The sequence below is a fragment of the Rosa chinensis genome, chromosome 1 (assembly GCF_002994745.2).
Source record: "Rosa chinensis cultivar Old Blush chromosome 1, RchiOBHm-V2, whole genome shotgun sequence".
Lineage (NCBI taxonomy): Eukaryota > Viridiplantae > Streptophyta > Magnoliopsida > Rosales > Rosaceae > Rosa > Rosa chinensis.
Window position 1 is genome coordinate 42,638,494 of NC_037088.1, and position 24,441 is coordinate 42,662,934.

Below are 24,441 nucleotides of genomic sequence, written 5' to 3' on the forward strand. Positions count from 1 at the left end.
AATCGATTTTCACCAATTCCATAAGTCACTGCGGCCCATGTTTAATACATGGGATGAATTTAGCTAAACTATGAGCAACATTGCTGCATTCTCAGGGTTCGAAGATGAAATTACTTGCACTGCAGACTTTTAACAAAGACTTTACTTCAACTAAAAAACCTTCTTCGGTGGAACAAGGATCAAAGAAATTGACAAGACGCACTGCCTCTATGCTATCCATTTCAATCACCACTGGGATGGTTCTCAAATCAATAGCAAAACAAAGTCCTGCTTTGAATGCCAAAAGTTCAGTTACCAATGGGGAGAATGTACCTATAGTTTATTGTGCAAATGCTCCCATAAGCTCACCATTCTCATTTCGAATCACAGCCCCAAGGCCTCTTCTTCCATTTCGTGGATCTGCAGCACCATCAGTATTTTGTTTGTACACACCTTCAGGGGGAGGTTGCCATTTACAATCTCTATCAACTTTTTGGAGACCCTTGAAGGTGTTAGCCTCCTTAAACTCACCCAAAAGAGAAGTAGCTTTAGAGATAATGCAGCTTGGACTCTGAGAATTAATCTTCCCATGTAGATGGTCATTTCTTAACCTCCAAAATACCAATTTACATAAGCAAACAATTCCATTTCATCCTTAGTAGATTGACCAATCATTGCTTCACACCAACTAGCAAAGACAAAATGATTCTTAATTTCCTGATGTTTTCCGTTTGGATTTCTTCCAAACTTTCTAGCTAAAATCACAATCCCATAAAGCATGAAAGGTTGTCTCAGCTTGAAATCCACATCTGAAGCAGCAGGGGTTGTTTGTAATCTTTCTTTGATGAAGGTTATATGTACAAGGAAGAATATCATGAACTGCTCTCGACAAAAAAAAGCTTGATCTTATTGGGAATATGAAGTCCCCAAATCACTTTCCAAAACTTACTGTCGGCTTCATTACTTGAACCTCCACCAATATTTGACAGATTTTTCTCTATGTCCAAAACAAGCCTGTAACCCGAATTCACTGTGTATCTGCCTTTTTTTTTTTTTTTTTTTTTCAAAAAATCATCTCCATTGATCGATGTCATTTCTATTTCCCATTGAAATGCCACTGATAATATCCGCTTCATCTCTGTTGAAACTGTTGTAAATGAGAGGAATGTTCCATTCACCGGAGGGTAGAAATAATTCATTCACCGTAGCAGCAGAATTGAGGACCACTGGACTCCAAATTCTGAAAAGAAAGGGTCTATGAATCCATTTATCATATTAGATCCTTGTTGCTTCCCCATTACCAATTCTCCGGATGCATCCTTTCTCCACCAGTTCTCTTCACCATTTAATGGAAAGCCAAACAAAAGAAAGATTGCTACCAATATTAAGGCAGCATTATATAAACGTACCGGAATGTAATTAATCGGCAGTAACTGACGAAACATTCATAAATAGAACGTTATGTATAGCGCATGTTTAGAACAATGGCACGTACCTCTACTCTTACATTGCCAAATCAATCACTACCTGCTGGTTTCCCTAACACGTTGTTTCAGGCCCCTAGGTTCTATCTCTAACATGAGTTTTATATATACTAATTCATAACAAGATCATATATACTTTATCTCTGAACAGATTGAAGTATCGTAATAGCTCTTAAACTCATCCAAGATCGACATGAACTGATAACTATAAATTAACTTTTTAAAATAGAGAATTAGGCGAGAAATGATCTCTTATTTGTCGTGGTAGTTGATATAATATATATATATATATATATATATATATATTCATATCCCTGGTTAATTACGTACATCAATCTTAAGGTTTGTGTTCTAATCGTTCCTCTTATTATCTTCCTTAGCAGAAAGAAAAATACAAAGAAAAAGAGAGAAAAATCAGGAACAATCACGTGAAGGAATTTGGAAGAAACTCAGCAAACAATGTATGACATGCATCGCTGAATTTGGAAGAAGCTCATCATTTCCCAATAAGTCTACTTTTACATAAACGTTACAAACCACTCGCCACCTAAGAACTGTTTTCATAACTCCCTCTTGGAAATCAATTATTTATCGCAACTTACTTCTCATCAAAGTATCAAACTCAAACCACTGCCTCCACCTCAGCACCAATGCCACTTGGCTTGCTATATGCAACACTAGTAAATAGCTCCACGTGTTTGCTTCCCTCAACTCTCCCTATAAATCCACAACACCTCGATAGGGCAACTCATTTAAGCTATAGCTGGCTCATGCATCTCACTGCTCTTCCCTAGCTAGCATTGACTAAGCAAAAATGTACACTTCTGTCACCGCCTTCCTCCTGCTAGCCGTGGCTATTGCTTCTTGCACCTCCTGCCTCCGAGATCCGAACCCGGTTCAGCTCGCCCTAAATGGCGTTCTTCAAGCCACTAATGTGGTCCGTACATCTATGGACCTGGTACATGGGTTGACAAGCTCCGAATCGGATTCTGCTGGCCATGATGTGGCTCTGATGGACTGTGAAAGACTATATGATGAGAGTGTGCCGAGGCTCACTGAGTTGATATCCGGTGAGGGTAATTATACCAGAGAAGATGCTCGGACATGGCTCAGTGGTGTGCTTGCCAACCATAGGAGCTGTTGGGATGGCTTGGAGGAGAAGGGTTTTCTTAAGAATACTAGTGGTGCTCATCATTATAGGGCGGTGACACAAAACTTGACCATGGTGCTTGATGAGGCTCTTGCTTTGTATGGGAAGAGTACTATGACTACTGATGAGGCAATGAGTAAGTAGTTGATCGTTAAACTAAGCCAATTGGTGATATTTGAATCTTACTTTCAGTGCGTTATACCCACTGAAACATACAGTTAAGACATCTTGCTATTAGGAATATTTTGTGTTGCAGATTTAGCGGAGGGACATTTTTTATTTATTTTTTGGTTAGAGAAAGGTAAGGTGACAATCGAATTCATAATTTATTATTCACCTCTATCTTTTTTATTGCAAAAAAAAAAAAAAAAAGCACGTACAATTTGCACTTGAAGTTACTATTTTCCAAACTTTTACATAAAACGTCTATATACTCATTGTTCCTCTTGATTTATCCCCAAAAGTAGAGTGGCTTCTCATGCTCCGGCTATCAAAATTGCAACTAATTCTTTGTAATGAAATGATGAGCGATTTTTCTTTTGGTGTTAAAATAGTGAAAATGACGATAATGATTAGTATTTAGTGATTCAAATTGCTGTCCCAAGTGTCTCAATTTCCCAGCTTCCGACCTTGATCGATCTCTTGGTTAATTCCCTGACCACAACTCCACAAGTACTGCTTTTCTGATTATCATATATAACTGAGTTTTTGCAATTTATGGTGTTATGTAGACGTGCCACATGGACAAAACTCCAACCCCAGGTCAAATGGAGGGCTTTTAGCATCATGGAGTCCAGCAACATCCAGGGCTGACTTTGTGGTTGCAAAAGATGGTTCAGGCACTCACACAACACTTAACCAAGCCGTGGCTGCACTTGCTAGAATGGGTCACAGGCGACCTCCAAGAGCCATAATCTATGTGAAATCCGGAGTCTACAATGAGAAGGTGGAGATTGGTGGACATATGAAGAATGTGATAATTGTTGGGGATGGCATGGACAGAACTGTAATCACTGGTAGCCGCAGTGTCGTGGACGGTGACAGCACTTTGACCTCAGCCACATTCGGTGAGTTTGATCCCAAAAATCAATCACTATGTATTCCAAATTAACTTTATCTCTGTCAATACATAGCTAGCACAATTCTCTTTTATCAGGGTGCAATAGCGATTTTAAAAAATTTTCTTTTTAATAGTCAGAAAATACATCATATAAGCTAGAATATGCAACCATAGTACAATTAATGACTATGAATTAGTCACATATAATATTGTCGTTTGCAGGTGTCTCCGGGGATGGTTTCTGGGCGAGGGACATAACGTTTGAGAATACGGCCGGTCCACAAAAGCACCAAGCAGTGGCATTGAGGGTCAGCTCTGACCTGGCAGTGTTTTACCGATGCAGCATTAAGGGGTACCAAGACACTCTCTACACCCATTCCCTAAGGCAATTCTACCGTGACTGTCACATATATGGCACAATCGATTTCATATTCGGTGACGCCCCCGTCGTGCTACAAAATTGTGACATTCTTGTGAGGAGGCCAATGGGGCACCAATCCAACATGATCACTGCCCAAGGACGCGACAACCCGGGAGAGAACACGGGCATTGTTATTCAAGGTTGTAGCGTTAGACCTGCGAGGGAGTTTGAGGGGGTTAAGGGTTCGTATAGGACTTACCTTGGTCGGCCGTGGCAGAGATACTCGAGGACTCTGTTCTTGAAGACAGATTTGGATGGTTTGGTTGATCCAAAGGGGTGGACGGAATGGAGAGGTAGGTTTGCACTTTCAACACTGTATTATGGGGAGTATATGAATGTAGGGGTGGGTGCCTCAACTGACAAGAGGGTTAGATGGCCTGGTTTTCATGTGCTTAATGGTCCACAGGAGGTCAGCCCTTTCACAGTTAGTCGTTTCATTCAAGGAGAGTCATGGATTCTAGGCACTGGTGTGCCAGTTTGGCTTGGAATATAATCATCGGGTGCTTCCTCGATTCAACATGTTACCCATAAAATGTTATTGGTAAGGGCAACAACATGAACATCGGGCATGACTAGACGACTAGTAGTTGTTTAATTTGTAAGAAAAATTATATCGTAAACTCTAAATAAACTTAATACGTACCTACCAAAATTGTGGTAGTAATATGTCCGCTAGCCTTTTTGCGTATTTCTTCTTTAAAAAAAAAAAATCAACTCTCACAATTTTTTTTTTATCAGGAAATGAATGCAGTAAGAAAGAGACACCAAGACCATATTACAAGACCTAAGATTGAACCTGTTCGGTTGGAACTACAGGCTTTAAGAGCAATGAAAGCAAAAATAACAATCGGGCCATTCTGGAACCCAACCAACAATCCCATAACTTCTCCACGCTGAATTGTTGATTGTACTAGTACCTCTACCACATTTTGCGAAGTGGAGTCTTTGCAACTAAATTTTCATAGGTGGTTACTTGATATTCGATCCAGCTCTTCATCTCGGATCCACTATTCCCAATAGGGAGATCTTCCTTCCCGGTCCCTTTTTTTTAGCACGGATTGGGGTACAACCGCACAACCTTGGTAGCCATGGACTAAATCATCGTTGATCTAGCATATTACCACCTATGAGGAAATCTATGTTTTTGGGAAATGAAATGGGTGACAAGAGTGAAGACGAGAAGAGATGGAGGTAAGGGTGTCAATCTGAGGGAGGAAAAGATATGTAAAAGATGACGATTAGACATTTCCACAGTGGATTAGTAACGAAATATTCTATTTAAATCAATTTTTTAAAATGCTGAAGCGTAATTCATGACGTTTTTGGAAGAGTCTCAACAAAGCGTAAGCCTTGCGTTATATAAAATATATACATAAAACATTTAGAATAGAGAAATTTTATCCACACATACCAAATTACTTAATGCACACCCCTATTTTCTAAAACTTTTTTTAATACGTTTTTACCCTTTTTGATAAAGATGAACAAAAAGAAAACTACAAAAAACTGAAAACAAAATAAAGAAAATAAAATCTTTGACCTAGAACTGGAGATGACCGGGACGACCAAGATCCTACATTCAATAACAATACAACTAATTTACCATGCACTCAAAAAACTTCTCATACTCTATTCAAGTTTTTTTTCATGAATTTGATAGGTTGAAGTAACAAATTCAAATTTGAATATTAAACTTTTGAGTTTCTCTACATATTTAGGACTCCAAGTGGTCTACGGTCTGAAAGCATCCTGGTGATTTCAACTTTCTCATGGTACATTGATTAATTGAAAATCTTGGAGGTTAATTGAATGGGAAATTAATATAAAAACAATCTTCTCTCACTTTGTCTCCATTGATTGTTTGTTGAGTTTAATTTGCTTGCCTTCGATTTGGTTTCACTTGGAGGATGGTGGTATGGGTCATAGAGGTGAGACCGTGAGAAATAGGGTGCAAGATTGAGGAGCAGCATGCTTGGGTTTGATTATGGATCAAGTCAAATGTGAAGAATTTCTGCACTCTTCGTTGCGTGTTGTTTCCATTTTTGTTTCTTTGACATAGTTTTTATTTTATTTTTATTTTTTCCATAATATTTGCGGAAAATTAATAAATGTATAAATACAGAAATCTCCAACTCAAACCTTAGCCCCTCCTCCTCTTGTCTCACAGCTCGCCTGAGGCTACTGAATGCGATCATGGCCGACGTCGCCACCCTATCGTGTGCTCGTTGCAGCAAACCCGCCAATCTTCAGTATGTCAATTTCTCACTCTCATTTTTTTTTTTTCAATTTCGCTACTCAAAGATGTAATCTTTATGATTTTTGATTAATAAAGCTATAATCTTGATGCTACTAAATCAGAAATACTTGATTCTGAGAATTCTTGAATGTTCATGGCTTGAAAGATTGGAACTTTTGTTGAATTGAGCTTTGATTTTCCATTTGCAGGTGTCCCAAGTGTGTGGAATTGAAACTTCCTCGTGAAGATGCCGCTTTCTGGTTTGTAATGATTTCCTTCTTTGAGTTTATAGTGGATTATTAGGGTGCCCTGTAGAAATTATAGTGAGTTGAGCTTTTTGGGTTTAGCTTGATCAGGATTTAGAACACATTAGGGGTTTGATTTGACTAGAATCGATAGCGTATGTTGATAGAAGTTTGAAGATGATTTGTAAGTTTGACTGATTATGGAGATTTGGACTCTTATCAGCACTCAGGATTGTTTTAAGGCTTCGTGGAGCTCGCATAAATCGGTACATTTAAAGGCCAAGCAGTCCAATGGGGCGGGAAATCCAGAGAACGAAGGCTGGCAATATTGCTTGAAGAAAGGACAGGGTCGAACTCCGAAACTTCCTTATTTTGATTGGACAGGGTATGTTTCTATGTTTTTGCCTGCCTTTTCATTAATGTTAATCATGCTGGACTGGTCTGACTCTTGGCATTCTTAGTCTTATGGTGTGAAAAGTTACGTATCATGGCTATGACATCATATAAATTGTTATAAATCACAAGAATTGATCAGCTTATGGAGTTTCTGAAACTGATATCTGTCTTGTGCAGGACATTGAGACCATATCCTATATCTAGTAAGCGTGTGGTACCTGCTCATATTGATTTACCTGATTGGGCAGCTGATGTAAGTTTTTTGAAATCATTTCTATGTAATCCTCATGGTTTATTTGCATAGATGCACTGCATCTTTTGCTGATTTAATTGGAAGTAGATGCTGCATTGTGTTGCTACTTCTAGATGCAAATATGGCATCATGGTTTTGACCTTTCAAAAATTGCAGGGAATCCCAAAAGAGGAGCCCAGTAGTGACCTGCAGCGTGTTGTTGAGGTAAGAATGTACTTGATAACCTCATAAAATTCATAGTTTAGGTATAGGTTGATGTGCTATGACTGCTATCAAGTTAGACTTTCTGCTCTAGGTTTCCTTTTTTCTTATTTTGCAAGTAATTAATTGTATATTCATTTTGAAGATCAAAACTCCGGATCAAATTGAGAGGATGCGAGAAACTTGTCGAGTAAGTTCCAATTGCTTATTTCTTATTTTCTTTCATTATATTTAGTTCTGATGAATTAGTGTTATCTTGTTACTTATTTTCTTTTTAATTTGCTGCCAGTGCCTTTTCACTTTATACTGTAGACCTTAAACAAAATGCATCAGACTTCATGTCTTAACAATTTTTCTCACTGATAGTGCTTTGGATGGAAGAGTTTCTGTTAATAAAGTCAAAGTGATTTATCCTGAACAGGAAATGTGAAACTTTAAAAAGAGATGGAACACTTACATTAAGATGACTAAACAAAGGAGACAAGACTGAGAATATGTTTTATTTTTACTATATGATCATTTGATTGTCCTTGATGAACATTTCTATGAGTCAAACAGAATAAAGGTTTAGGGAACATCTCTTACAGAGCTTGTATGTTTTAGCAAATCAGATAGTTCAGTTTATAGGAGTTATATCTTCTTCTTTTTTTTTTTTTTTAGAGAGAGAGAGAGAGAGATTGAGCAGAGATGAGAAGGGTTGTATGTATAGAATGATATTATTAAGTATCAAATGTGAACTCTTCACTATATCATCTGCTTAAGTTTTACTTATATTGGGCTGTTCTTTGTTTTCAGATTGCAAGAGAGGTTTTGGATGCAGCTGCTCGTGTCATACGACCTGGTATCACGACTGATGAAATTGATCGGGTGGTCCATGATGCTACTATTGCTGCGGGTATATAATAGGCCTTCACCATTATATGTAGCATGCCAAATCTAGGATTTTCATTCAAGTTTTATATGCTCTTTAGTGAGTTCTTATTGATGTTGCAGTGTGTTTACTAGTTCAATTCCTTAGTTTTATATTCATATAATTTAATGTCTATTTTTTATCATATCAGTTCTATGCTTTGCTTATCAATTATAATTTACATAGCTATTCAATTATAATTTACATAGCTATATGACTAAACACACACACACACACACACACACACAACTTCTATGCTTTTTAGTGGACTAGGCCGAATCTTGTTCGTTTGGTTGTCTGACTTGTAAACTCACTGCAGGTGGATATCCATCTCCCCTCAATTATCATTTTTTCCCAAAGTCTTGCTGCACGTAGGTACTTTTTGCTTGTAGATTTTCTAATAGTTTTTTTTATTGAGATTGTACGATATTGATCAAGTAATTGTGCTTTGTCTTGTTTCATCATCGCAGGTCAGTCAATGAAGTAATTTGCCATGGGATTCCTGATGCCAGGTATATCTCTTACGTATTTTATATTTGCCGGTGCCTTTTGGGTTCTGAAATACTTAATGGGAAAATCTTGTTTTATATTAGGGGTTTGTAAAATTTTGTTTTTACAGTATTTTTTTTTTTTTTCCCATTCTTACTTCTTTTGTTTTGTGCTTTTTTTGGTTCCATGTTTGAACTTGTGGTCCACTTTAGCATAATCTTGACAGTTTTCTTTTAGGAGATTACTAGATTAGAATTATTAGAGGCAGTTGTGTATAGCATTGTAGCCTTTTTTTGTTCTGTCATTTTAGTGAAACTTTTGCTCCAGGAAATTAGAGGATGGTGATATCGTCAATGTTGATGTGTCTGTGTTTTACAAGGGTGTCCATGGTAATACCTGCTTTGCACATTTAACATATAGTTCAAAATTCTCTCATGTTCTTTGCTTGATCAATTGGAAACTCATAATACAGCTGATCTCAATGATACATACTTTGTGGGAAATGTTGATGAAGAGTCTCGACGGCTAGTCCAGTGTACTTATGAGTGCTTGGAAAAAGCAATATCCATTGGTATGCATTACGATGTAACTATTTGGTGCATTACTGATCTATTATTGGGGGTTGGGGATTCTCAAGTAAAATTTACAGTTGTTACGTGAGGATTTTGATATTGGGGTGTCTTATCTGTCACGCTGGATTTTTTAGGGGTCCAAGAAAATTGCACCTTTTCTCAAGTGTTCTCATGTGTCTCCTTTTCATTTTATTCACTTTTGTTATTTATTTTCTCTGATATTGCTTGTATACTTATTTGATGCCGGGCAAGTTGCAATCATTCTTGAAATATCTTTATGGTTTTGTTTTTGCTTGGTTTTGTATCGGCAAATTCTAGATTATAGTGATAACTGATTGTGTCGGAGAAGTCAACCTATTCGTTTGTAATTGGAAGTGTACAATAGTATAATTTCAAGTATTTGGGTTCGAAAGCGTAATACCTGATTCGTGATATTTGTTGAGTGCAGTAAAACCTGGAGTTAGATTTCGTGAAGTTGGAGAAGTCATTAATCGCCATGCTACGATGGCGGGATTTTCTGTGGTAATTTGTAACTTGTATTTGGACTTGCACAGTACTTTCAATTTTAAGAATAACAGATAAGACTGAGTATTCTTGTATTGCACCAACAGGCGAAATCATATTGTGGTCATGGTATAGGGGAGCTCTTTCATTGTGCACCAAATATTCCTCACTATGCAAGTATGCTCCTTTAAGAAGCTTGTGTATCTACCGGTCATTGATTTTTTTTTTCATATATATATTTTTTGCTTCTCCTTTTAATGCATTGGTACCTTTAATCCAAGCAGGAAATAAAGCAGTTGGAGTGATGAAAGCTGGACAAACTTTTACGATTGAACCAATGATCAATGCAGGTATTTTTGAAAAGTTGTTTATGAGCATATTGAATTGTTTTTTGGTTGCTGGCCACACCTTATTAAATATGAACAAAATATCAATAGGAATTTGGCGTGATCGAATGTGGCCTGACGGGTGGACTGATGTTACCGCAGATGGAAAACGAAGTGCTCAATTTGAGCACACACTTCTGGTAACTGTGCAGTTCCTTTTATTATGTTATGTTCGTAACTTGTTTGCAACTTCTAAGTGCCATTACTCTGACTCTGAGAATAACTTTCTTGTTGGTTTTCTGTGCATCTCTGTGCATATTCTTGGATTGATCTGTATGCATTGATTTTTTTTTTTTTTCCTTCTTCTTGGAAACTGTTTCTGAAATTTGTTCTGGGTCTTCAGTCACCATAAGTATGTAAAGAAAATGAAGACATCTTCTAGTTCCATGTTATAAAAGGATGGATATCGTGGCATGCTAGCATTAGGACTTCAAATGTTGCCTATGAGATGATAAGGAAGTACCTTAAGCTAGTATCTTGGTATTTTGTCTTAAATCAAATCTGCCTTTTTTTTTCATTGAATTACAATGCCATTGAGATTTAGTTAGGACTCTCTTTTTCATAGGAAGATAGGTTAGCCGTTGTTGTCATGATGTTAGCTCATGTGTTATTAATTTGTGATTATTTTTCTGGGCTGAATGCAGCTATAGTGGCTTACATTTCTAATTCCTTTATCTTTCTTTTCTTCCGTAATTTGTAGGTGACTGAGACCGGAGTTGAAGTTCTTACAGCACGGTTGCCTTCATCGCCAAAAGTGTACCCTTGGTTAGATGCCTGATCACTGCCTCTTGGTTAAAGTTGCAAACAGAGGGGTTCTATTATGGCAGGCAATACAGGAGTAAAGCAAATGTTGTGTTTTGTAGGGGGTCATTCGTTTTTGTAACTTTCAATTTTACATTTTGGTTAAAGAATGATTTTCTCTGTCTGTTTTATAAGAGCAAGACGAATAATGTTAAACAGGACAATTGTATGTTTTGGTTACGACATGTTTGATTTCAAAAGCACCGAGTCTATATTAGATTTCATGATTTAATTCTCATTAGAGTTGGCTATTGTTTTTGTTGTTGCGCTATTGTAATTGATGTTGGGTGATAGGCGGAATAGTTCATACAATTGTTTCGTTTAATCGGTGTATGATTCACATACAATGTTAAACGTAGGAAATCAGAATAAAACAATTTGAACATGGCTTTAGCTAAGCTCTTCAGTCTGAGGAGAGTTGTGGATATTAATATTGCAGACCATGCGTTCAAAGACCAAGGTACTGAGACTGATGATGAACCTTGGCAAGGGGGATGGTAGATGTTCATAATCTTATCGATAGTTTGGCTTTTGGGTCATGGAATTTCTATTCCTGCCCCCTGTTGTCTTGTTTTTGGCTTAAGATGGAGAATTCTGATTTTAGCAATTTCATTTCATTTTTAAATCACGGATTCATTTATGGGAATCAGATTTTCTTATATATGATTGTTATCTGTAGTATATATAGGTTCGTCTCGGTATTGGGAAGCTTGGAATCAATGATGCCTCTTCACAGCGCCATTGCTTCTGCTCGGCTCAAGTCCAACATTGCCTTCGATTCCACTTGCTGGAGTTGCCTTTCTCAGGGTAACCCACTTACTCAACATCCTTCTCTGTTTTCCATTGGTGTTTGTGTCTTTCAAGTGTTCTGGTCTTACAACTAAGGCTTCCTTTGTGTTAGTTGTTAGTTGTAGTTATGAATTTGGCAGACCCGTTGCATAGTTGAGTGAATCTCAGTGAAAGCTTGAACCTTTTCTTGAATGGTTGTTTTCTGTCATTAATTTTGAGAACCAAAACATGGGTACTTGTCTAAGTTAGAGCACCGATGTGGTTAGAGTTGAGACTGTTCATTCCCGAGCAGCGCATAAGATGGTCATTTCTTGCCTAGTGCATAGTATTGCACTAAATACAGTCTTCTTTTTTCCAATGGATGTCTATTTCTGACTCATCCTTTTTACATCTGGTATAGGTCTTGCATCACCATTGTGACAAGGCCCGCCGGCTATGTGAGGCATTCAGTGCATAGGATTTTCCCTCTGTGTCGCTTTATGAATGGAAAAAAGAACTTTTCATGTCTTGAATGTTTGGACTCTGCCTTGTGTAGCTGATGTCAACTTTTTTATTTCGGTTATTTAGTTGCTGCAGTTAACCTTCTGTTGAGTTGCTTGTTGGTTCTTTTGAGGGTGATTTTTTGCTCTCCTGCAGATTTCAAAGTACATGTTGATTAATGCTTAGAGTATGTTATTTCCTGGAGGTTATTTGCTTCCAATTTATTTTTACTGATTCGTCTGCTTTTTTATTTATTTCAGAGCATTGTCAGTCATGGGGTTGAAAAGCCAGCTATCCAGTGATGAAGAACTTCTGGTTGTTCGTCTTTGGAAGGGTCTTCAATGCCGCTGCTATAGTGATTCAAGATTTTGATGCTGTTGTGAACAAGTATGTAAAACACTTCTCTCTATTTATGATCATGCATTTTCTGCTTACTATATGCTTACAATTATGCCTAGATTCCAATTATATTCAACTCATTCTTCTATATTCAGGGGCTTCTTCCATGGATACTCAGTTCTCATGATTCTCAACCATGCATTCATGTATATTTTCTAGGATGCAAGATATTGTAGACATATTCTATCAGGCATGAGTACAGCAACAATTGACTGGTTTTGAACTTTTGATAATGAATGGTTTATCTCTCTCAATTTGTTACTATGTTTCTATGCAAGTTTCTTATATTTGCTTCCTTTACAGTGGCATTTCTGTGTCTATGGTAATTAATGAAGTATGCTGACAATTACCTTCACAATAGATAAGGGAACCACTATTTTTATTTGAGGTATAATGTGCTGAACTTTTACATAGAGTAAGTGGATCCCTATAGTAGTTAAAAAGAAGGTATATTAGGGGGAAAAAGATATCTTTTCATTTTTCACATTGATAGCCATTATGACTTTTGCATGCCAATAGGTTTAGAGATATAGGTTTTGCTGTAAATATTTTTTCTAGTAATGTTTTGTTGCTCATGTAAGTGTATAATGGTTTGATTTTTTAACTTAATACATCCAGAACAATGATTTTTTTTGTTTGTTTTGCACATGGTGCATTCTTGGTTTCCTTTTGCTGTTTTGCATATAGCTTTTGTTTCATTTTGAACTTTGTTTCATCAAGGCTCCAAGTTACTATATTTTTACAGCAACTATTGCTATTAATCATGATCTCTCTGCTCATTTATCTAGATACAACCCATTTTCTCCATTGACATACATTGCAGATTGATAGACATATATTGATTCCATCACTATAATATGAATTAGAACATTAATTGTAAATAAGGGCTTCTATTTGCTTATGATACATTAATTGATGAATTAGAACTTTAGCTACATGTGTTTTCCTTGAACGAAAGACATTAAGACACATGACAGACTAGATTTCATTGCTCTGTTTGTGTTTGTTTTGGTTATGTAGGTAAAAGTTGGCATCAAACATAATATGAAGATATTTAAAAGGCCACAGCATGGATCACTGACCATTCATCTTTTGCAATCAACAAAGATGATTCTAATCTAGGATGCTCTCTGTTAATCAGGAATGTTTTACATTTTAGGACGGTGATGATAAATTGTTGGTTTAATTAAGTTGTTTTCATACAGCATTGTTGTTGGCATATTAATTTACATTTTGTAATGTGATATTGCAGTTTGTTATCTCTCTTTTCAACTCAATAAATTGTATAGATTTATATAGATTTTGAAATGGTATCACAAAATTTACAGGAAAAAAAAAATCGGTGCAAATGTTACATGCTGTAAATATATCCTACAACCACATTTACGGCGTGCTTCAGATATGAATTACGGCGTGCTTCTGACATGAATTACGGCGTGCTTATGATATCAATTACGGCGTGCTTTGCTATTTCAAAATGAAATAAAAAATCTCTTAGACCCTTTTACGGCATTCGTTGTTGTCTTTTACAGCGTGCTTTTGAGATCAATCACGGCATGCTTTTGATATCAATTACGGCGCACATATTTGGTCATTCACGGCGCGCTTTGTATTTGAAAATCGAAATTAAGAATCTCTAAAACCCTTTTACGGCGATCTTTTATGTCTTTCACGGCTTGCTGGTAGGGTCTTTTAAGGCTTTTCGGAAACACGCCGTAAAATAGTTTTGTCTTTTACGGCATGTCCATTTACGGCGCATTTTTGTGTGCCGTAAAAGATCATTTTTCTGGTAAAAGACCATTTGTGGGCAGTAAAAGACCATTTTTCTGGTAGTGATCGTACCTATAATTTGTTGTGCAAATGCTCCCATAAGTTCACCATTCTCATTTCGAATCACAGCCCCAAGGCCTCTTCTTCCATTTCGCGGATCTGCAGCACCATCAGTATTTTGTTTGTACACACCTTCAGGGGGAGGTTGCCATTGACAATCTCTATCAACTTTTTGGAGACCCTTGAAGGTGTTAGCCTCCTTAAACTCACCCAAAAAAGAAGTAGCTTTAGAGATGATGCAGCTTGGACTCTGAGAATTAATCTTCCCATGTAGATGGTCATTTCTTAACCTCCAAAGATACCAATTTAATAAGCAAACAATTCAATTTCATCCTTAGTAGCTTGACCAATCATTGCTTCACACCAACTAGCAAAGACAAAATGATTCTTTCCTGATGTACGTTTTCCGCTTGGATTTCTTCCAAACTTTCTGGCTAAAATCACAATCCCATAAAGCATGAAAGGTTGTCTCAGCTTGAAATCCACATCTGAAGCAGCAGGGGTTGTTTGTATTCTTTCTTTGATGAAGGTTATAGGTACAAGGAAGAATATCATGAACTGCTCTCGACAAAAAAAAACTTGATCTTATTGGGAATATGAAGTCCCCAAATCACTTTCCAAAACTTACTGTCGGCTTTATTACTTGAACCTCCACCAATATTTGACAGATTTCTCTCTATGTCCAAAACAAGCTTGTAACCGGAATTTACTGTGTATCTGCCTTTTTTTTTTTTTTTTCAAAAAACCATCTCCATTGATCGATGTCATTTCTATTTCCCATTGAAATGCCACTGATAATATCCGCTTCATCTCTGTTGAACTGTTGTAAATGAGAGGAATGTTCCATTCACCGGAGGGTAGAAATAATTCATTCACCGTAGCAGCAGAATTGAGGACCACTGGACTCCAAATTCTGAAAAGAAAGGGTCTAGGAATCCATTTATCATATTAGATCCTTGTTGCTTCCCCATTACCAATTCTCCGGATGCATCCTTTCTCCAGCAGTTCTCTTCACCATTTAATGGAAAGCCAAACAAAAGAAGGATTGCTACCAATCTTAAGGCAGCATTATATAAACGTACCGGAATGTAATTAATCGGCAGTAACTGACGAAACATTCATAAATAGAACGTTATGTATAGCGCATGTTTAGAACAATGGCACGTACCTCTACTCTTACATTGCCAAATCAATCACTACCTGCTGGTTTCCCTAACACGTTGTTTCAGGTCCCTAGCTAGGTTCTATCTCTAACATGAGTTTTATATATACTAATTCATAACAAGATCATATATACTTTATCTCTGAACAGATCGAAGTATCATAATAGCTCTTAAACTCATCGAAGATCGACATGAACTGATAACTATAAATTAACTTTTTAAAATAGAGAATTAGGCTAGAAATGATCTCTTATTTGTCGTGGTAGTTGATATAATATATATTAATATATATATATATTTATATATCCCTGGTTAATTACGTACATCAATCTTAAGGTTTGTGTACTAATCGTTCCTCTAATTATCTTCCTTAGCAGAAAGAAAAATACAAAGAAAAAGAGAGAAAAATCAGGAACAATCACGTGAAGGAATTTGGAAGAAACTCAGCAAACAATGTATGACATGCATCGCTGAATTTGGAAGAAGCTCATCATTTCCCAATAAGTCTACCCTTACATAAACGTCACAAACCACTCGCCACCTAAGAACTGTTTTCATAACTCCCTCTTAGAAATCAATTATTTATCGCAACTTGCTTCTCATCAAAGTATCAAACTCAAAGCACTGCCTCCACCTCAGCACCAATGCCACTTGGCTTGCTATATGCAACACTAGTAGCTAGCTCCACGTGTTTGCTTCCCTCAACTCTCCCTATAAATCCACAACACCTCGATAGTGCAACTCATTTAAGGTATAGCTGGCTCATGCATCTCACTGCTCTTCCCTAGCTAGCATTAACTAAGCAAAAATGTACACTTCTGTCACCACCTTCCTCCTGCTAGCCATGGCTATTGCTTTTTGCACCTCCTGCCTCCGAGATCCGAACCCGGTTCAGCTCGCCCTAAATGGTGTTCTTCAAGCCACTAATGTGGTCCGTACATCTATGGACCTGGTACATGGGTTGACAAGCTCCTAATCGGATTCTGCTGGCCATGAAGTGGCTCTGATGGACTGTGAAAGACTATATGATGAGAGTGTGCCGAGGCTCACTGAGTTGATCTCCGGTGAGCGTAATTATACCAGAGAAGATGCTCGGACATGGCTCAGTGGTGTGCTTGCCAACCATAGGAGTTGTTGGGATGGCTTGGAGGAGAAGGGTTTTCTTAAGAATGCTAGTGGTGCTCATCATTATAGGGCGGTGACACAAAACTTGACCATGGTGCTTGATGAGGCTCTTGCTTTGTATGGGAAGAGTACTATGACTACTGATGAGGCAATGAGTAAGTAGTTGATCGTTAAACTAAGCCAATTGGTGATATTTGAATCTTACTTTCAGTGCGTTATACCAACTGAAACATACAGTTAAGACATCTTGCTATTAGGAATATTTTGTGTTGCACATTTAGCAGAGGAACATTTTTTATTTATTTTTTGGTTAGAGAAAGGTAAGGTGACGATCGAATTCATAATTTATTATTCACCTTTATCTTTTTTATTGCCAAAAAAAAAAAGGACGTATAATTTGCACTCAAAGTTACTATTTTCCAAACTTTTACATAAAACGTCTATATACTCATTGTTCCTCTTGATTTATCCCCAAAAGTAGAGTGGCTTCTCATGCTCCGTCTATTAAAATTGCAATTAATTCTTTGTAATGAAATGATGAGCGATTTTTCTTTTGGTGTTACAATAGTGAAAATGACGATAATGATTAGTATTTAGTGATTCAAATTACTGTCCCAAGTGTCTCAATTTCCCAGCTTCCGACATTGATCGATCTCTTGGTTAATTCCCTGACCACAACTCCACAAGTACTGCTTTTCTTATTATCATAACTGAGTTTTTGCATTTTATGGTGTTATATATAGTAGACGTATCACATGGACAAAACTCCAAACCCAGGCCAAATGGAGGGCTTTTAGCATCATGGAGTCCAGCAACATCCAGGGCTGACTTCGTGGTTGCAAAAGATGGTTCAGGCACTCACACAACACTTAACCAAGCCGTGGCTGCACTTGCTAGAATGGGTCACAGACGACCTCCAAGAGCCATAATCTATGTGAAATCCGGCGTCTACAATGAGAAGGTGGAAATTGGTGGACATATGAAGAATGTGATGCTTGTTGGGGATGGCATGGACAGAACTGTAATCACTGGTAGCCGCAGTGTCATGGACGGTGACAGCACTTTGACCTCAGCCACATTCGGTGAGTTTGATCCCAAAAATCAATCATTATATATTCCAAATTAACTTTATCTCTGTCAATACATAGCTAGCACAATTCTCTTTTATCAGGGTGCAATAGCGGATTTTAGAAATTTTCCTTTTTAATTGTCAGAAAATACATCATATAAGCTAGAATATGCAAACCATAGTACAATTAATGACTATGAATTAGTCACATATAATATTGTCGTTTGCAGGTGTCTCCGGGGATGGTTTCTGGGCGAGGGACATAACGTTTGAGAATACGGCCGGTCCACAAAAGCACCAAGCAGTGGCATTGAGGGTCAGCTCTGACCTGGCAGTGTTTTACCGATGCAGCATTAAGGGGTACCAAGACACTCTCTACACCCATTCCCTAAGGCAATTCTACAGTGACTGTCACATATATGGCACAATTGATTTCATATTCGGTGACGCCCCCGTCGTGCTACAAAATTGTGACATTCTTGTGAGGAGGCCAATGGGGCACCAATCCAACATGATCACTGCCCAAGGACGCGACAACCCGGGAGAGAACACGGGCATTGTTATTCAAGGTTGTAGCGTTAGACCTGCGAGGGAGTTTGAGGGGGTTAAGGGTTCGTATAGGACTTACCTTGGTCGGCCGTGGCAGAGATACTCGAGGACTCTGTTCTTGAAGACAGATTTGGATGGTTTGGTTGATCCAAAGGGGTGGACGGAATGGAGAGGCTAGGTAGTTTTGCACTTTCAACACTCTATTATGGGGAGTATATGAATGTAGGGGTGGGTGCCTCAACTGACAAGAGGGTTAGATGGCCTGGTTTTCATGTGCTTAATGGTCCACAGGAGGTCAGCCCCTTCACAGTTAGTCGTTTCATTCAAGGAGAGTCATGGATTCTAGGCACTGGTGTGCCAGTTTGGCTTGGAATATAATCATCGGGTGCTTCCTCGATTCAACATGTTACCCATAAAATGTTATTGGTAAGGGCAACAACATGAACATCGAGCATGACTAGTAGTTGTTTAATTTGTAAGAAAAATTATATCGAAAACTGTAAATAAACTTAATACGTACGTATCAAAATTGTGGTAGTGATATGTCCGCTAGCCTTTTTGTGTATTTCTTCTTTAAAAAAAAAAAAAAAAAACCAAATCAGCTCTCACAATTTTTTTTTTGGATTAAATTATGTTTAGTCCATGTATTCTGCCTCCAACATCGTTTCAGTCCCTGACATTTTAATTTCATCCAAAAAGTCACTGAGGTCACAATTTCCGTCCAATAGGTCCTCACCATTAAGATTCCGTCAAATTGCGCCGTTAAGTTGTTGACGTGGCAATCCAAGTTACGCCAAGTCAGCTCGATAATAGTGAAATGTCCAATATAACCCTATACTCTTTCTCCCTTCCTTTTTTCTTTTTAATTTATTTTATTTTATTCCATTTCTTTTTCTTTTCTTCCTACTTTTCTTCACACCCAAATCACCACAACCACCACAACCGAGCTCTCTCTCGAGCTCAACCACCAATTCCATTGCCATCATATATTAGCAAATTCCAAGAACCAGGCCTGCACAATCAATCAAACTAACATATCCAACATCTAGGTATTTCCTAAGTTCATCAAAAAAGAAATTCCACCAACTACAAATTTAACTCTACAGAAACCAATTTGAACCGAACACCATGGATGAACTAGCAAATACATAAACAAAAGCTGCATAACAAACAATTCCAAACACTTCTAATTCACTATTTTGTATCGAACCTCTAACATAAACCAAGCTAGATAGAAACACTTTCTCATCAAGCGGTGAAATGGAAAGCAGCCACCTTGTTAATCACAATGGTGAGACTCAACAAACAACATCCACTGGTTAAAAGTTAAAACACACAGATAGTAATCACTAACCCACATAGAAAAATCGCAAATTCGTAATCCCCAAATTGAAACAATTTGCAGCTCTAGTTTCTACCCAAGTCTTTATCATCTTCCAAATTCAACAATTAACAGAACCTAGAAACTATCAGATGATCAAGTCTCCAACTTTAAAATTACCAGATAACAAAGTAACATCAAAATAGAAACCCAGTTGACTACTTCATAAATCAGATAAGCACAACAATCACAATCCCAAAAGTTAAACCCTAAATTGAAATTTTCGATTCAACACCTGCTCTGAAACACGTCATAGATCTGAGACTTGACGAGCAGAGGGTTCTTGGGATCAGAGCCGTTGTACTGCTTGAGCTCCTCAGCGGTGATCTCGCCGAGCTGGATCGGTGGCGGAAGAGGCTGCATCTCCTCCAAGCTCCTGGGGCAGTTGTGGGTCTCGGACGGCCCAAAAAGCCCAAAAAGGACATGGTAAGCGGCGAAGAGTAGAGTTAGGAGCGTGAAGAAGGTCGTCGGAAATAGGCCCGTGTAGACCACGATCACCTCCTTCAGAAAAACGAGGAGACGAGGAGGCGATGATGATGATGATGATGATGATGATGATGATCATAATAATAATGATGATGATGATGATGATGATGATAATAATAATAAGAGACGAGGAGGCGATGATGATGATGATGATGATGATCATAATAATAAGAGACGAGGAGGCGATGATGATGATGATGATGATGATAATAATAATAAGAGACGAGGAGGCGATGATGATGATGATGATGATGATAATAATAATAATAATAATAATAATAATAATAATAATAATAATAATAATAATAATAATAATAATAATAATAATAATAATAATAATAATAATAAATAATAATAATAATAATAATAATAATAATAATAATAATAATAATAATAATAATAATAATAATAATAATAATAATAATAATAAATAATAATAATAATAATAATAATAATAATAATAATAATAATAATAATAATAATAATAATAATAATAATAATAATAATAATAATAATAATAATAATAATAATAATAAAATAATAATAATAATAATAATAATAATAATAATAATAATAATAATAATAATAATAATAATAATAATAATAATAATAATAATAATAAATAATAATAATAATAATAATAATAATAATAATAATAATAATAATAATAATAATAATAATAATAATATAATAATAATAATAATAATAATAATAATAATAATAATAATAATAATAATAATAATAATAATAATAATAATAATAATAATAATAATAATAATAATAATAATAATAATAATAATAATAATAATATAATAATAATAATAATAATAATAATAATAATAATAATAATAATAATAATAATAATAATAATAATATAATAATAATAATAATAAAATAATAATAATAATAATAAAATAATAATAATAATAATAATAATAATAATAATAATAATAATAATAATAATAATAATAATAATAATAATAATAATAATAATAATAATAATAATAATATAATAATAATAATAATAATAATAATAATAATAATAATAATAATAATAATAATAATAATAATAATAATAATAAATAATAATAATAATAAATAATAATAATAATAATAATAATAATAATAATAATAATAATAATAAAAAAAAAAAAATTTTCCGTATACTTTAAGGAAAACCAGTAGCAAGCTTCTCCAACAAGAAAGTTTGTCTAGTTTTTCCTTGGGAAAAATTCACCAACGGTGTCTGGACACTTAGGGGACTTTCAGAATGATACCTGAACTTACAAAGTTATCAATGTGATACTTGGACTCATTTTTTCGTATCAACATCGTACCTATGACCAATTTCCGTAACGGCTCCGTGACGGAAATTGGCCTTAGGTATCACATTGATACGAAAAAATGAGTCCAGGTATCACATTGATAACTTTGTAAGTTCAGGTATCATTCTGAAAGTCCCTAAGTGTCCAGACACCGTTGGTGAATTTTTCCCAATTTTGCACGTGAGTCACTTAATGAAGACAAAATGACCGATTTACCCTCAAATTCTTTCTTTCTTTTCTTTTCTTTTTTTCTTTATTCTTCTTTCTTTCTTTCTTTCTTCTTCTTCTTCTTTTCTGGTTTCTTCTTCCCCTGATTTGAATCATCAAGATTCAATTCATCTTGCTCGTCTGATTCCCACCGCCGATCGCTGATCAAACACCGCCGCTGCGTCTCAATCCACCTTCATGCACCACAGATATTTCTGGTTCCCCCAACTTCAAATCCTATAGCAAATTGAAATTGTGGATTGAGGCTTCACCGTTCACTCCGAGTTCATCCCCGCCGCCGCCGCCGCCAATGACTTGACCACCACCACTCTCGTTCTCTCCTCCGACCCCCTTTTATACACCATTGATCAGAAACTCAGACCCCGCCAGCCCTGCACTCTCAAATCACAGCTCCAATCACACCCCTCCATCCTCTCCTTCTTCCCGACATGCAACACCACCTCCACACCATCCTCACCTGCAACTTCATCGGTTTAGCCGACAACTTCGGCCTCTAGCCCAACTTCGATCAGAGGCAATTTTAGGCAGACAAAGATTAACAAATTCGGCCTCAACACCATCCTCACCTGCAGAAAATTCGAGCTGTTCTTATTCACCAGCTTCGCCACTCCGCTGCTACCCACCATTGTGCCTCGCCGATTAGTAAACAAAGGACTCGGAGCCTCCACCATCGAGAAATTGAGGCTCACGTTCTGCGTGTCCTGCGCGGCCAATCGACGACCTTGCTAGGCTGGTCGTATCCAAGCCGGTCCTGCATGTCGTAGAATTGAATGGCGGTGTGGGCGACGAGCCTGATGCTGCGATCCATGGGGCCTTTAGTGGTGCAAACCTTGCTGTGGCTGTCCTTCCAGCCGGTGGCCTTGAGCCTCCACGATTTCGCTAGCGGTGGAGGAAGAAGCAGTCCTTATCCCCAAACCCAATCGAGAAGCAGTGGAGGATGACGTTGTTGTGCGGTGGTGGAGGATGTTGTGGTCAAGTCATTGGCGACGGTGGCGGGGATGAACTCGGAGTGTGCGGTGAAGCCTCAATGCACAATTTCAATTTGCTATAGGATTTGAAGTTGGGGGAACCAGAAACATCTGTGGTGCATGAAGGTGGATTGAGACGCAGCGGCGGTGGGAATCGGACGAGCAAGATGATTTGAATCTTGATGATTCAAATCAGGGGAAGAAGAAACCAGAAAAGAAGAAGAAGAAAGAAAGAAAGAAAGAAGAATAAAGAAAAAAAGAAAAGAAAAGAAAGAAAGAATTTGAGGGTAAATCGGTCATTTTGTCTTTATTAAGTGACTCACGTGCAAAATTGGGAAAAATTCACCAACGGTGTCTGGACACTTAGGGACTTTCAGAATGATACCTGAACTTACAAAGTTATCAATGTGATACTTGGACTCATTTTTTCGTATCAATGTGATACCTACGGCCAATTTCCGTCACGGAGCCGTTACGGAAATTGGTCATAGGTACGACATTGATACGAAAAAATGAGTTCAGGTATCACATTGATAACTTTGTAAGTTCAGGTATCATTCTGAAAGTCCCTTAAGTGTCCAGACACCGTTGGTGAATTTTTCCCTTTTTCCTTTTATCTTGAGTATGGGCATCTGTCCACTCGTGAGCGGCAAAAGAAACAAACCAGGAAACTACTCCCGTATATGAGCAAGTATACGGGATTTTAAAAGCCCGTATTTTATCAAACCTGAAACCAAAACCATTCTGGTTATTGATCCAGAAATTTATGATACTGAACCGTATCAAATTCTTAGAAAAACAACTTATCCTCATTATTTTGTTACCAATGACCCAAACAAAAGCCAAAGGTTTTATGAATTTATCTTGGTTGATACCAATTCTATCACAATCACCCACAACCAAGACAAAGCAAGTGGCCAAATCTCTCATTCCAAAATTCAAATTCGCCAAATTTTAGCATTCGATGATTGGAATCAACACCCAATGACTCCCAAACGGTTTTCTCAAGATTTTATTCCTCAACACTATACTTACTGGGATTATATTGATGCCTGGTCAAATGTTTTTTATCTTCAAAATAAAAACAGGCAGCATTCCTGGTTTGATTTACCTCAGGTTTATGGAACCAAGCTCAGCAAAATTATAGCATTATCAAAAAGGAAATTTTAGCTATAGTGCTATGTATCACAAAGTTTCAAGATGATCTTTTGAACAAAAGGTTTTTACTTCGCATTGATTGCAAAGCAGCAAAATCAGTTTTAGAAAAGGATGTTCAAAACCTTACCAGAGACGTAAAAATATCTTTTATGTTATAAAGGTCATTTGACTGATTATCTTTTCCTATATCTTCTTTAATTAAATCTTTGAAGATAGTGAGAAATTGAGCTTGAAGATGTTCTCGTGGGTTTTTACTTCGCATTGATTGCAAAGCAGCAAAATCAGTTTTAGAAAAGGATGTTCAAAACCTTGCCTCTAAACAAATTTTTGCAAGATGGCAAGCAATACTTTCAGTATTTGATTTCGACATTGCATTCACCAAAGGAGAGAGCAATTCCCTTCCA

At 36.9% G+C, this 24,441-nt stretch overlaps 2 protein-coding genes, 1 long non-coding RNA gene and 1 pseudogene across 7 annotated transcripts; all 4 read left to right on the forward strand.

The window, feature by feature from the left end:
* The first annotated feature begins 2,621 nt into the window (after positions 1–2,621).
* Positions 2,622–4,587, forward strand: LOC112167187 (probable pectinesterase/pectinesterase inhibitor 36). Its single transcript, XM_040513116.1, has 3 exons — positions 2,622–2,749; positions 3,345–3,680; positions 3,896–4,587. The coding sequence occupies exons 1-3, from the start codon at positions 2,686–2,688 to the stop codon at positions 4,585–4,587; spliced, it is 1,092 nt and encodes a 363-aa protein (XP_040369050.1). The 5' UTR covers positions 2,622–2,685.
* A 1,305-nt stretch (positions 4,588–5,892) lies between these two features.
* Positions 5,893–11,325, forward strand: LOC112176841 (methionine aminopeptidase 1A). 3 transcript variants are annotated; one of them, XM_040512829.1, is made up of 17 exons: positions 5,893–6,116; positions 6,262–6,343; positions 6,540–6,590; positions 6,799–6,960; positions 7,149–7,224; positions 7,381–7,428; positions 7,571–7,615; positions 8,221–8,320; positions 8,655–8,706; positions 8,806–8,847; positions 9,152–9,213; positions 9,297–9,395; positions 9,845–9,918; positions 10,008–10,077; positions 10,185–10,250; positions 10,338–10,426; positions 10,987–11,325. In XM_040512829.1, exons 2-17 carry the CDS (start codon positions 6,288–6,290, stop codon positions 11,062–11,064), a joined length of 1,170 nt encoding a protein of 389 aa, XP_040368763.1. In that variant the 5' UTR covers positions 5,893–6,116; positions 6,262–6,287; the 3' UTR covers positions 11,065–11,325. The 3 variants fall into 3 exon arrangements, with proteins under 3 accessions (XP_040368763.1, XP_040368762.1, XP_024170710.1); XM_040512828.1 differs by having other exon boundaries at positions 5,893–6,094; XM_024314942.2 differs by lacking the exon at positions 5,893–6,116 and having other exon boundaries at positions 6,165–6,343.
* Positions 11,326–12,291: 966 nt separating this feature from the next.
* On the forward strand, positions 12,292–14,045 carry LOC112176877. 3 transcript variants are annotated; one of them, XR_002927184.2, is made up of 4 exons: positions 12,292–12,325; positions 12,617–12,743; positions 12,851–12,901; positions 13,776–14,045. It is a non-coding gene; the product is annotated as an uncharacterized LOC112176877 (long non-coding RNA). The 3 variants fall into 3 exon arrangements; XR_005804834.1 differs by lacking the exon at positions 13,776–14,045 and adding an exon at positions 13,059–13,759; XR_005804835.1 differs by lacking the exon at positions 12,292–12,325 and adding an exon at positions 12,339–12,520.
* A 2,709-nt stretch (positions 14,046–16,754) lies between these two features.
* LOC112167191 lies at positions 16,755–18,972 on the forward strand (annotated as a pseudogene).
* Positions 18,973–24,441: the final 5,469 nt, after the last annotated feature.

Coding starts and splice junctions, on each gene's coding strand:
- LOC112176841 (XM_040512828.1), top strand. Junction 6,344..6,539: donor AGCAAACCCGCCAATCTTCA/GTATGTCAATTT, acceptor TTCCATTTGCAG/GTGTCCCAAGTGTGTGGAAT. Junction 9,214..9,296: donor GTTTTACAAGGGTGTCCATG/GTAATACCTGCT, acceptor CTCATAATACAG/CTGATCTCAATGATACATAC.
- LOC112167187 (XM_040513116.1), top strand. CDS start 2,686: ATGGTGCTTGATGAGGCTCTTGCTTTGTATGGGAAGAGTACTATGACT. Junction 2,750..3,344: donor GACTACTGATGAGGCAATGA/GTAAGTAGTTGA, acceptor GGTGTTATGTAG/ACGTGCCACATGGACAAAAC. Junction 3,681..3,895: donor TTTGACCTCAGCCACATTCG/GTGAGTTTGATC, acceptor TGTCGTTTGCAG/GTGTCTCCGGGGATGGTTTC.